Source organism: Pelophylax lessonae (genome assembly GCF_965119305.1).
Source record: "Pelophylax lessonae genome assembly, chromosome: 4".
Taxonomy (NCBI): Eukaryota; Metazoa; Chordata; class Amphibia; order Anura; family Ranidae; genus Pelophylax; species Pelophylax lessonae.
In genome coordinates, this window is record NC_138771.1 from 89645242 (window position 1) to 89660050 (window position 14809).

Here is a 14809-nt window from a genome sequence, read left to right on the forward strand (position 1 = left end):
ATATAAAAAAATGTGAAAAATATTGTTATTTTTTCAAAATTGTCGCTCTTATTTTGTTTATAGCGCAAAAAGTAAAAATCGCACAGGTAATCAAATACCCCCAAAAGAAAGCTCTGTTTGTGGGGAAAAAAGGACGTAAATTTCGTTTGGGTACGGCGTTGCATGACCGCGCAATTGTCAGTTAAATTTGCACAGTGCCGAATCGCAAAAAGTGGCCCAGACGTAAGACAGCAAAATCCTCCGGTGGTAAAGTGGTTAAAGAAAAATAACTGTCATTGCTTTATTTGTATAGGAAATGTATTCTTTGTAAAAGCAATTATAAAAAAGACTAAATGAGCCCTCAATACACATGGTCAGGAAGGATTCTGATACTTTATAACAAGAAAATTCTTAAAAGCAGATGGACATTTGTTATCTATTACTCTTTCCTTTGATAAGAGACACACCATTTGGTTTTTCTATGTGTGGATAAGGATATTTTTTAGCACATAGCTGACTTCCCAGTTTGTCATGTGATTCCATAAAGCCCTGATAAATGATACGTAATGATTTCCAATACCTTTGTTTTTCTTTTTTCTTGTTAATTAATACAGTAAATCAATTAAGGTTTATTTATGGCTTGTTAATTAAAATAGGTCGCGATTAAGGTTTATTCATTGTAATACATTTGTCGTTGGATGTAATGAATTAAATTGCTGGTTGATATCAAACAGGTTACATATCAAAGCCACAGCAGTGCCAGGCATCAGTTCTTCTTTATAGTAAAGCAGTGGTCCTCAAACTGCAACCTGCGAGCCAGATGCAGCCCTTTGCTTGTCTTTATCTGTCCCTTAAGACACCATTTCCACATGATATGATATTCCCACTGATTTGAAGTACTGTACTCCCACTGACACCAAAGATATGGTACTATTCCTCCCACTGACATCAACGTTGAGGCACAATTCCTCCACTGACATCAAAGATGGAACACTATTCTTCTCATTGACACCATCTATGGGGCACTAATCTTTTCATGAATACCATTTTCTTCTCCCATGGTCCACAGTCTGACCCCCCCTAAAAGTTTAAAGGGCAGTAAACTGACCCATTGTTTAGAAAGTTTGGAGACCCCTGTAGTATAGGACCCTTTATATATGTTTTTGCGGATGTCATTATGCCTCAATCACTTAACCACTTGCCGACCGCCGCAAGTACATATACTGCGGCGGTCAGCCCCTCACAGGCAAAGTGACGTACCAGTACGTCACTAGCCTGTGAGGCTCTGGGGAGCGAGCGCGCGCCACCGGAGGCGCGCTCCCACGCGGTCACGGACCCCCCCCGCGCGTGTGAGCGGCGGACCCGATGTCCGCCGCTCACTCACGATTGTCCGTGACAGCGGGAGAAAGGCAGGCGGCTAGTGTAAACAAGCCGCCTGTCATTCCCCCTTGTGTAGAAACAGTGATCATTCGGTTCTACTCTGTAGGACCGTTGATCATTGTTCCTACACTTCAAGCCACAGCCAATCACAGTTAGAATCACGCCCCTAGGGACACGCACAGCCCCTCCCTCTCAAATAAAGTTAACCCCTTCACTACCAGTGTATTTTTACAGTAACAGTGCATATGTATAGCACTGATTACTGCAGTAATGTCACTGGTAACCCCAAAAGTGTCAAAAATGTCAGTCAAGGGTCCGATCTGTCTGCCCCAATGTCGCAGTACCGCAAAAAATAAATCGCAGATCGCCGCCATTACGCGTTAAAAAAAAAAAAACAACAAAAATGACAAAAATCTTTCCCTTTGTTAGTAAACGCGATAACTTTTGCGCAAACCAATCAAAATACGCTTTTTGCGATTTTTTTTTACCAAACATATGTAGCATGAAACAAATTGGCCGAAAATGTTAAAAACTTTTGATTTTTACATTTTTTTTTGGGGAATTTCATATTAAAAAATTTGAAAAATATTGTTATTTTTGCAAAATTGACGCTCTTTTTTTGTTTATAGCGCATGATCAAAAAATCGCACAGGTGATCAAATACCACCAAAAGAAAGGTCTGTTTGTGGGAAAAAAAAGGACGTTAAATTCGTTTAGGTACAGCATCACACGACCGCGCAATTGTCCGTTAAATTCACGCAGTGCCGAATCGCAAAATACCCCCTGGTCAGGAAGGGCTTAAGTGGTTAAAGTAACTTTTTTTTTTTTTTTACTATAAATATTAAAAATTAAATCCATCCATGGGATACAAATAAAAGTGTTCCCAATGCATATGAGTTCCCATATAATCCAGTTACAAGATTTGACGTCTCTGGCATTCAACATGCACCGCAGAACAAGTGGTTTGAGATTTGAATGGAGCCCATGTTAATGAAACACATATTTTATTGAAGCCCAGTGGAGTAATAAAGTTTATGTACTGGCATCATAGTTGGGCAAGAAGTTACACACAAACACAGGATACATACAGGGTGCAGAGAACTTTGTCATTATAGCAAAAGAGCTAAGTGAGTGTACTCATAGGACATCACCAGATGATCAACTTCTGGATGTGCTGAAATCAGAGGTACACAGTCTATTGGGTTTTGGATTGTTTTCCAATTTTTTACCATCAAGCACAATTCTCAGCAGCCTACACAACCTCTCCTCATCCCACAAACCTTCTCAGATATTCTTATATTGTGTAAGATGGTCTTTCCAAGAGCAAAGTCACATGGAATCATTTAAAGAATTCGCACATAAATTTGTGTTTTTGTGTTATGTTCCTCAGGGGACAAAGTACATGTAGTACTTTGTCCCATCTTCTCTCTCCCCACAACTCTTTGACAACACAGCTGGCAAGGAGACGGCTGTTTTGCTGTCTCAAAGCACTTGCCTGAGACAAGCTCCACACTAGGAATGCATGGAAAGGCCCCTTTCACGCGAATGTTCTGATCAGGTCCATCTGTCCGTTTTTCAGGCAGACATGATTGGAACCTCCAGTCCTCTCTATGGAGCGGCAGGTGTCAACGGACATGTGTCCATTTATACCCATCTCCATCCAATCCGATCCACAAAAAATGGATGGGGATCTGTTCTCGTTCCATTCAGCTAATTGGATTGAATGGCAGTTGGGTGTAAACAGGCAGGCAATCTGTTTACATCTGACCGCCCATAGAGAAGAGCAGGCTGTGTCAGCTCTGCATAAGTGGAGAGGACACGGACCTGTCATCCGCCTGCTCAGTGGGGATCAGTGTAGAGATTTCCTGCCGAACAAGTGGATCGCAGGCAGAGTCTGCCCCATGTGAGAAGACCCAAAGGGGGGATAGTCAGTTAACTTGTTGTAGGAAACCAGGCAAGCACACTTGGAGATAGAGAAAACAGCCCTCTTTCAAAGAAGAGGTATCCCTGCTAGCTGAATGTTCAGACGGGCATGAGGACGGGTGGGCGTGCTTTTTCCTTCCTCACAGATAGCCATAGCTTGCCACATGATCCCCCATCCAGACAATTGAGGAGGATGAAGGAATCCTCCCTGCTATGCTATTGTATTCCGACAGCAGGACGGACTCTGTCAGGATACACTGATGAGCGCTGTAGTGGATTGGCAGCAAACGCTGATCGAATTAAAATATATACAGTCCTGTTTTATCCCGGGCCATATATTGACTGAAATTCGGCCGATCTATCTATCTAAGCCCAGCTTTCAACAGCACCTAGGAAGATGGGACAAAGTACTACAAGTACATGGTCCCCTGGGGCACAGAATACGTTAATAAAAATCAAAGTTAGATCACATGACAAATTCTTAATTTACAGTGTATTTTTCTTGTGCTGAGCTAGGTGAACACAAATAGGAGAAAAGAAGATTTACCCAAAAATGCTACCTTCATTATTTATTGGAAAGGACTCAAACCTTCCAATTCTCATGTGCCAAGAGAAACTGCAGAAAGTAAACTGCTCACCTGACATCATCTTTAAAGGCCAGGATTGCAAAAAAATGTCAGACTTAAGCCTCATACACACGCAACGAATTACCGCCAAACCGGTCGTCCGTCTTTTGTCCAGAGTGGTGTCTGTTGGTTGGAATGTGCTCTAGACTGCACACAAATTTTCCCGCACGACAGAATTCTACTTCAGAAGTGATGTCATGTGTTGGATTGCTTTGTATGTGTTCTTTCATCTCTGAGCATGCCTAGTCTTGCTCATAAGATTTTTCCCCTTCGAAATCTGTACTAATGAGACGAAAATCGGACGTGTTTTGACGGTCGACAAAAATTATATAGCCTGCACACCAGGATTTTTTCGGCCGAAAAGTCGGAGTCGGTTGTCGGAAGCATCATACTAACAAGCCGAAAATTGGCAGATCGGTCGTCGGATGAAAATTCCCGACCGAATTTCCACTCATGTGTACGGGCCTTAAACCTGATCACTTCCTATACCCTTAATATACACCATAATGTCAAACGTATTGGAACGCCTGCCTTTACACACACACATGAACTTTAATGGCATCCCCGTCTTAGTCCGTAGGGTTTAATATTGAGTTGGCTCAAAATTTGCAGCTATAACAGCTTCAAATCTTCTGGGAAGGGTTTCCACAAGGCTTAGGAGTGTGTCTATGGAAATGTTTGACCATTCTTCCAGAAGCGCATTTGTGAGGTCAGGAGGCACTGATGTTGGACAAGAAGGCCTGGCTCGCAGTCTCTGACCTAATTCACCCTAAAGGTATTTTATTTGGTTGAGGTCAGGACTCTGTGCAGGCCAGTCAAGTTCCTCCCCCCCAAACTCGCTCATCCATGTCTTTATGGATCTTGCTTTGTGCACTGGTCCAAATCATTTCGTGGAGGTGAGATTATGGTGTGGGGTTGTTTTTCAGGGGTTGGGCTTGGCCCCTTAGTTCCAGTGAAGGAAACTCTTAAGGGGTCAGCATACGAAGACATTTTGGACAATTTCATGCTCCCAACTTGATGGGAACAGTTTGGTGATGGCCTCTTTCCTGTTCCAAAATGACTGAGCACCAGTGCACAAAGCAAGGTCCAGAGCTGTGTAAAACTCAGGGATGGATATACAGAAATACAAATCCTTTAGGAGTTAAAACCTTTCTAATTTATGTATTTCCTCTGAGTATTTAGCTATTTGCCTAAAGTTCAGCTTTAAATTCACAGATTTCACATTAAAAACAGCCCCAAATAATTGAATAGAATTTCCAAGCACTGAAATGGTTACACTTGTTGTACTCTCATAGTACTCTGGTAATTAAGGGATTAGTTCTTTAGAAAAACGATTTTGCTGTAAGCAGCACTAACCATTAACAAATCTTAATTCTCCGCCAAGCACAAAAATACGATGTCACTTTCTATTTCTGTTTCCAGCACATGATGACAAAGCCAAAGTTACTAATTTACCTGATGGAATGGAAAATTTTGCACATTTTCCTCCCCCTAAAACCGACACATGTGTTTCATTTTAAGAAGCCTCATTTGTTCCCAGTAAAGGTGACTTTGCAGTCAATAAAGAGTTTTTCAGTGTTGTTATTGGCTTCTGTGGGAAGAACAGCTGCCAGCATGCGGGAGAGCTGGAGGAAACAGCCAAGAGCATGTAAAATGAAAGCCATGTAATTAGGATCTTGCAGAAAACATGACTGGTATTAATTAGTTCAAAGCAACCCGGCATCATTAATGTCCTGTGGTGTTTGTGCCAATCAACTTGTCAATCAGATGATGAGCTGTTTAAAGAGGGACTAAACTAAGAAGCATAAAGAAAGCTTAATTACAGTCGTGTGTTTCCTTTTCTTGCTGGTCCATGTGCATAATTGGCATTAATGATATCCTTAAAAACACAACAAAAAAACAGAAAATTGTATCAAATACTTACTGTAATTTTCCTTTCCTGGCACCAATCCATGGCAGCATAATACAACACGTATGCTGCCATGTTGGCACTGGTAAATATAGTGGTGGAGCCCTGTGTACGCGGAGCTTGTAGCTATCAGAAGTCTATGGAGTTTTGGTTGCAGTGTCTGGTTCTCAGTTCGGGAATAAAGAAGTAAACCAACCATTCTTTGCACCCCTTGACCAGTTACCTGGTGGAACACAATAGTTCATCTAACAAATGAAATCTCTTCGCTATGAAACTGTGCAATCTGCATTGACTCCAAGTTTGGCCAAACGGATCTACTCATGTCTGATTCAGATGAAATTCTAAGACCTCTTGCACACGTGAGGTTGGGCCCATTTAACGGTGTTCAAGTCTGCAGGCCATGTGAGTGCACAGGTGTACATGCTCCATGTAAGCAAGGTCTGATCATAACTCACGGCTCCCATTTTGGAGACAGAGTCCTTTCAGGAGAGAGCTGTGTGTGCTTGCCAAAAGACTTCACCCCATGTTGAGGGGATTACATGCCAACTCTCCCAGGACTGGGAGAGTTGGGACAGCTGCATGAGTCTGTGGAGACTGAGAAAGTTGAGGCAGCTAGCAAGTCCATAGGGCTGGAGGGAGCCTAAGAATCTTTAAGAGCGAGAGAGCTACTGGTGCTGGGAGAACCCTATCTAGAGGCCAGGAGTGGGCCCACCAGCGCTGTACTAAAAGGCTGTGTAAACTGAGAGCCAGAGAGCTGGGTCTAAAGTAACCTGTCAAGAGCAGCGGTGCTGTGAATCGTAGTCAGGAGACTTGCCTTTTTTCCAGTTCACTGCTTGCTTTGTGAAGCTGAGACCCCTGTGTGAACAACCCTTACCCTATGTGAACCTTCCTTTTAATTTTGCAATTAACACAGGCCAGAAAGCCCTTCAATACAGTTCGGACTGGCACAACTCATTAAAAATGCTCACTACCAACAAGTTTAATCACCTCATATCACAGTTCCCTATCTTGATGCTTGCAAATGCCCACAAACACCATTATTGAGGCAAATAAGCCACCCCCCCCCCCCCTAGAAATAATGGAGGACATTTTTGATGCTTCTCCTTAAGCTTTTATTTGTTTTTGTTTTTTTTAGAATTCACCGTGACTCATCAAATAGTAAAATATACTAGAATAGTTTGCTAGTTTCTTGAAAACGTAAAATCAGAAAGGTTTATTTTATGAGTGTAAAGTATCAAGTTTTTCATGCATGTTTTCTGACCACACGTGCAGTGTCTGTATGTTTTCTGGCCACACGTGCAGTGTCTGTATGTTTTCTGACCACATGTGCCGTGTCTGTATGTTTTCTGGCCACACGTGCAGTGTCTGTATGTTTTCTGACCACACGTGCAGTGTCTGTATGTTTTCTGACCACACCTGCAGTGTCTGTATGTTTTCTGGCCACACGTGCAGTGTCTGTATGTTTTCTGACCACACGTGCAGTGTCTGTATGTTTTCTGACCACACCTGCAGTGTCTTTATGTTTTCTGGCCACACGTGCAGTGTCTGTATGTTTTCTGACCACACGTGCAGTGTCTGTATGTTTTCTGGCCACACGTGCAGTGTCTGTATGTTTTCTGACCACATGTGCAGTGTCTGTATGTTTTCTGACCACACCTGCAGTGTCTTTATGTTTTCTGACCACACGTGCACTGTCTGTATGTTTTCTGACCACACGTGCACTGTCTGTATGTTTTCTGGCCACACGTGCAGTGTCTGTATGTTTTCTGACCACACGTGCACTGTCTGTATGTTTTCTGGCCACACGTGCAGTGTCTGTATGTTCTCTGACCACACGTGCAATGCTTGTTTGTTCTTTGACTGCATGCACAGTGTCTGTAGATTTTCTAAATTAGTTTACAGTGCCTATACTGTAACTGCACAGGCTGCATTTGTGTGTTCTCTGACAACATGAGCAGTGCCAATGCTTCTCTGATTGTACATTGAGTGTCTGTACATTTTATGACTGCATGTGCAGTTTCTGTAGTGCCTGTGCGTTTCTGACTGTATATGTAGTGTCTGTGCATTCTCTGACTGCATGCACACTTTCTCTAACTCTGCAGAGAATGCTTTTTCTGACTGTGTGCAGTTTCTGTGATTCTGTGTGCAGTGTCTGTTCCTTTTCTGACTGCACGTGCAGTGTACAGCTGTGGCCAAAAGTTTTGAGGATGACACAAATATTCTTTTTCACAAAGTCGGCCCCTTCAGTGTTTGTAGATCTTTTTGTCAGATGTTACTATGGTATGCTGAAGTATAATTACAAGCATTTCATAAGTCTGAGCCCCGGTTCACACTTCTGCGTGTGCGGGGTTCGCATGTAATGTCGGAGCACACTGCTCCGACATTACATGCGATCGGCTATGCGGTGCGAGTTTAGCCATACAGTTTGTATGGCTAAATTCGCATCGCACCCGCAGCAAACACGCACAGGAGGCATTTTTGCTGCCGCATCAGGATCGGATCGCACAGTGGTTCACACTTGTGCGATCCGATCCTGTGCGAACTGCACGATCGCACTGCGATATGCGATCAAACTGGGGGTGTCGTTAACATTACATTGACACCCCCAGCGTATCGCATATGGCAGTGTGAACTGCCGGGGGTGCGTGTGCGATGCGGGAACAGGCTGCGAATTCGCAGCCTTCCCGCATCGCATATATGTGAACCGGGCCTAAAGGCTTTTATTGACAATTACATGAAGTTTATGCAAAGAGTCAATATTTGGAGTGTTGACCTTTCTTTTTCAAGACCTCTGCAATTCCCCCTGGCATGGTGTTAATCAACTTCTGGGCCACATCCTAAATTGTGGCAGCCCATTCTTGCATAATCAATGCTTGGTTTGTCTGAATTTGTGTTTTATTCTTTTTTGTTCACACGCCTCGTGAAGATTGACTACAAGTTCTCAATGGGATTAAGGTCTGGGGAGTTTCCTGGCCATGGATCCAAAACGTCAAAGTTTTGTTCCCTAAGCCACTAAATTATAACTTTTGCCTTATGGCAAGCTGCTCCATCGTGCTGGAAATAGCATTGTTCGTCACCAAACTGTTCTTGGATGGTTGGAAGAAGTTGCTCTTGGAGGATGTCATTGTAATATTCTTTATTCATGGCTGATTTGTGTGAGTGAGCCCGCTCCCTTGGCTGAGAAGCAATTCCACACATGAATGGTCTCAGGATGCTTTACTGTTGGCATGACAAAGGATTGATGGTAGCGCTCACCTTTTTTTCTCCGGACAGGTTTTTTTCCAGATGCCCCAAACAATCAGAAAGGGGATTCTTTAGAGAAAATGACTTTACCCCAGTCCAATCCCTGTCCCTTATGCAGAATATCAGTCTGTCCCTGATGTTTTTCCTGGAGAGACGTGGCTTCTTTGCTGCCCTTCTTGACACCAAGCCATCCTCCAAAAGTCTTCTCCTCACTGTGTTTGCAGATGCACTCAAACCTGCCTGCTGCCATTCCTGAGCAAGCTCTGCAGTGGTGGTGCCCCGATCCCACAGCTGAATTAACTGTAGGAAACGGTCCTGGCGCTTGCTGGACTTTCTTGGGCGCCCTGAAGCCTTCTTCACAAATGTAGTGGAAATGTTTTTTATGGGATTAAGTTCATTTTCATTTGCAATTATTTGCAATTCATCTGATCAGTCTTCATAACATTCTGGAATATATGCAAATTATAATAAACAAGCTGCGCTAAGTGATCAAAAATGGGGTGACCAATTAATAAATTGATCAAAATGTATGTTCGAATATATCTATAAATTGATTTTATACAAATAAATAAATAGTGACAACGGTGATGAACCAAGATGTCCCAATTAACTAAAGTGCTAGTAAATTAGAAAAAATGGACACTAAATAGTAATCATTAATAAATTAATAGGCAATAAATATAAATAAAAAAATCTAGCAAAATATGATAAGCATCTGGATACACAGTAATGTCCAAAAGCATTAATTAAATGAAAATGAATGAATGAATAAGTGAATAAAAAGTCCAAAAGTCCAATTGAAGAGTATGACACAGTGTGTGATATTCAATAAACTGTGCAACAAATCCACTGCAAGTGCTCAATCCACCACCACCATCAGATCTGCTTACCAGAGGCCAATTAATATGGGGCTTGTAAACACCAAGGCAGAGGAAGCAGCAGAGTTCCAATAGACCAAAGGAATACCTGGGAAAATGTCCACGACTGTGAATAAACACGCTGTAGGTGTCACCTAAGTGACTACACTTGTGCCAATCTCACGGTCCAGGGATAAGTAGAGCAGCCATCATGGAATAAAAAACATTGGGAACTCCACAGTGTAAAACCGTCTTAGTAAACTTTATTATAAAAAAGAGAGACACTTACAATAATGCAGATTGTAAGAGCTAAAAAATCAAAGCCCCCAGCCGGCTGGAAAATCGGCCCGTCCTTCTGGGTTATGTGGGTGACGTCACACGTTTCGCCACAGCGGACGTCTTCCTGGATGGAAAATTGCCATCATAAAAACTGAGGCAGCATACTTTGTGAAAATGAATATTTTTGTAATTTCCAAAACTTTTGGCCATAGCTGTAAGTGCCTTCTGTGTGCAGTGTCTGGATGTACATTGACTGTATGTGCATTGCTTTGGCATTCTCTAACTGCGTGAGCAGTGTCTGTGCATTCTCTGAGTTTGTATGCAGCATAGGCGGCGGCGCCTTTTCTGACATTGCATTCAATGTCTTTATGTTCCTCGACTGGGTGTTCATAGTTTGTTACTTATCTTACTCATGTGAATTGTCTGTATTTTCTCTGATTGCGCATACATTTTCTTTGTATTCTCTGACTGCACATTCTTTTTTTTTTATCAATGTCTGTGTGTTCTTTGAATGCACATATTCTGTGTGTGCATGTGATCATTATAGAGTCTGTTTGCTCCAGTTGGGGCACAATCTAATAACAAAAGAGGTGAAAAGCAGACACACAAAAAATAATGTAACACTGCATAAGAGAAAAAGGAGGTCGTACAGACATTAAGAAGGAAAGCACAGAGGTATATGGTGCAGGAGTTCTAAAGCCTGCTATAGACAGAATATTGGCAGGTTCAGCAGGGACAGGGCAAAATTTAAACCATGTATGGGCAAACTGATTGTACCCAAGTTGATCGATCAATCAACTTGGGTATAACCAGCCTGTCAGTTTTTTAATACGATTATTGCCATCAGCTGTAGCAGCTAGCAATAATCACTGTATGTTCCCCCGGTTGGGACGGCTCCCCATGCCCCCCACCAGGAGAACAAAATAGCTCCACAGGAGGGATTAACCCATTAACACAATCAGTGGTTGCAGGTAAAAAAAAAACACTCCATCTTTGGCTGGCTTAAAGGTGTACTGTAAAGCTAAAAATGTATGTGCAAGAATCTTTCAGTACTGCTGACAGGAAAGAAAGAGGCGTTCTGCAATTTCCCATTACCCAGAAATTTTGGAGTAGGATAAGAAAAAATGCCCTGTAGAAATTCTGTGTGTATTCCCACTGGGTACTTTCACTCCCTGTATGCGTCTTGGTTACCATTGTCAATGATATATAAAGTGATGGCAAATTTCAAATTTTACAGTTGCACCAGAACAAGAGATGAGGGTAGATGTTCTTTTGGGGACATCTGTCCCTGTGACAGATTTATTAAGCTGGCCGTACACTTTACAATCTGACCTTATTTATATTTTAAACTATTTTATCATCAACTTTGTAAATTGAATGGATTGTATAGGTGTGTCCCCCTGACCACAAAGGGGTGCTTGCTTGGCATGGCCAGCCTTTCCAGAACTTCTTTTTTTTCCAATGAATACAAAGCATTCTATAAATCAGGGGTCTCCAAACTATGGCCCTCCAGTTGTTCAGAAACTACAATTTCCATCATGCCTAGTCGTGTCTGTGAATGTCAGAGTTTTACAATGCTCCATGGAACATGTAGTTTTGCAACAGCCGGAAGGCCGAAGTTTGGAGATCCCTGCTCTAAATCAGTGGTCCTCAACCCTGGCCTACAGGGCCCACTAACAGGCCAGATTTTCAAGATAACTGAAATATATCCCAGGTGATATAATTTGCTGCTCAGTGATTGCAGTACTCTAGTCTGTATCTCCCCCAAGGTAATACCTAAAATCTGGCCTGTTAGTGGGCCCTGTAGGCCAAGGTTGAGGACCACTGCTCTAAATGAATGAGGTGGAGAGTAGGGGAGCTACAGTTACTATATCCACCTTATCCAATCAGAAACTGCCTTGTATTTATTGAATAAATGCAAGGTGTTCTGTTAATGATGATGGTGCAAAGCCAGGGAACGCAGTCAGGGTGCAGTCGGGAAGCCGTTCAGCACAGAATCCAGAAAATAATGGATATCAATGTAGTAACTCTGACTACAACAATGACTGTCATCATCCACAGCGGTCCCTCGGGTATGCAATGTGCACACTTACATTGTGCCAAGCTGGGGCAATGTAACTATGCAACAATGATCATACCTGGAATTCAGCTTTAAGCTTGCTGAATGCTTTCACTTGTTACCTGAAATTGCTCTTTAAAACAAGACACAGTCCTTTTCCTCCCATATTCTATTCATGTTCTCTCTTCCAAAAATCCCATCATACAGCTTGATGTCTGCTAGCCACCAGAAGTTATCCTGTTGATCAGGCTTACCTCCGGATCAAGTTCCTCCAGGACGTTCTCCAGCTGTTTCAATTCATCCTCTGATAGTTTGTTAAGAATTTCATCCTCATTTATATTCTTGTACTTGTCAAAGTCTTTTCGGAATGGCAGAGACATGGCTTACAGCTCCGAGATGGTCTGGTACCTTCTCCTTCTAGAATACAATGTAGAAAATGAAAAGAGATGTCAGTAAACTGGGATAGCATTTTTCATATATATAATGCATAGAACAAAATTATTTTATAGAAAGGCTAAAGAGCAGCAATGGAAACAAACCCCCAGTATTCGCTCAGCATGTAGGCATTGCTTACTTCCCGATTTACTGGACCAAAAAGTACAGAAAGACCATCTGAAATGGTGATCATTATTACTGTGAATGTTATTGATGCTCTAATGAGAATTGCAGGAGATGAAAGATAATCATCAGTCATACACATCACTGACGACTCAATCTAGTGAAGAATTTAGACTCCGCGATGACATTCAACAGCAGAGCTAAACTATTCGTGAGACTTTAATCTCATGCAGCTGAGTGATTTAATCACTTGGCAATGAGACCATCTGCAGCACATTTCTTTTAATGCAATTGAAATTAGGTGATAGAGAATAGGAATGGAGATTACATACTTCAGTATTACAAGAATTAAAATCACTCAAACAATTTAGCAACCGCTGCTGCTCATGTAACCAGTTCCAGTTTTCTCTGTGGTGGGGAGGTCAACATTCATGGTAGCCTTACCAGCTGGCCATACATTATACAATTTTCTTGTACAATTTACCTTTAGATTTAACAAAACCATTAAATATGAGGTCAAAGCTAAACATTTTCAATTTGTATGCATAGTTACATAGCTAGTCAGGTTGAAAAAAAGACACAAGTCCATCTGGCTCAACCAATAAAAAACAAACATCGGTAAAGAAAACCCAACCATAGAATCCCATATACACAATCCTATACCCGCAGTTGATCCAGAGGAAGGTTGAAAACCCCCAGCAAAGCATGATCCAATTTGCTATAGCAGGAGGAATAAATTCCTTCTTGATCCCCCGAGAGGCAATCAGATATTCCCTGGATCAACTTTACCAATAAATTTTAGTACCCATTTATATTATGTACACCCAGGAAAGAATTCAGACCTTTTTTAAAGCCATCTAGTGAGCTAACCAGAACCACCTCTGAAGGCAGTCTATTCCACATTTTCACAACTCTTGCAGTGAAGAAACCTTTCCGTATTTGGAGACGAAATCTGTTTTCCTCTAGATGTAAAAAGTGCCCCTTTGTCCTTTGTGTTAACCTTAAAGTGAATAACTCAACACCAAGTTCACTATATGGACCCCTTATGTATTTATACATGTTGATCATATCCCCCCTTAATCTCCTCTTCTCAAGAGAGAATAAACTCAGTTCCTCTGATCTTTTCTCATAGCTGAGCTCCTCCATGCCTCTTATCAGTTTGGTTGCCCTTCTCTGCACTTTCTCCAGTTGCCAGATATCCTTTTTAAGAACTAGTGCCCAAAACTGAACTGCATATTCCAGATGAGGTCTTACTAATGATTTGTACAGGGGCAAAATTATATCTCTCTCTCTGGAGTCCATGCCTTAGGATCTACCAGAACACCCAGATCCTTCTCCGCTATGCAATCAGACAGGCCCTTGCACTACATAGTTGTAGGTAATCTAAAGAAAATTGAACAAGAAAATTGTATACAGTGCCTTGAAAAAGTATTCATATCCCTTGAAATTTTTTCTACATTTTGTCATGTTACAACCAAAATCGTAAATTTATTTTATTGGGATTTTATGTGATAGATCAACACCTGGCACATAATTGTGAAGTGGAAGGAAAATGATAAATGGTTTTCAAAATGTTTTACAAAAAAATATCTGAAAAGTGTGGCAAGCATTTGTATTCAGTCCCCTTTACTCTAATACCCCTAACTAAAGTCTAGTGGAACCAGTTTCCTTCAGAAGTCACTTAATTAGTAAATAAAGTCCACCTGTGTGTAATTTATTCTTAGTATAAATGCAGCTGTGATGTGAAGTCCTCAGAGGTTTGTTAGAGAACCTTAGTGAACAAACAGCATCATGAAGGCCAAGGAACACACCAGACAGGTCAGGGATAAAGTTGTGGAGAAGTTTAAAGCCGGCACAACTGCAAACCTACCAAGACATGGCCGTCCACCTAAACTGACAGGCCGGGTAAGGAGAGTATTAATCAGAGAAGCAGCTAAGAGACCCATGGTAACTCTGGAGGAGCTGCAGAGATCCACAGCTCAGGTGGGAGAATCTG

At 41.9% G+C, this 14809-nt stretch overlaps 1 protein-coding gene across 1 annotated transcript in view; it reads right to left on the reverse strand.

Annotated features, from left to right (window-relative positions):
* LOC309554096 (tropomodulin-2-like) overlaps nucleotides 1-14809 on the reverse strand; it is a 190038-nt gene that overhangs the window by 93076 nt on the left and 82153 nt on the right. Inside the window, exon 2 of the mRNA XM_082255637.1 lies at nucleotides 12510-12672. Within this exon, the coding sequence (XP_082111763.1) occupies nucleotides 12510-12635 (126 nt within the window). The 5' untranslated portion in view covers nucleotides 12636-12672. The remainder of the gene's footprint in view (nucleotides 1-12509; nucleotides 12673-14809) is intronic.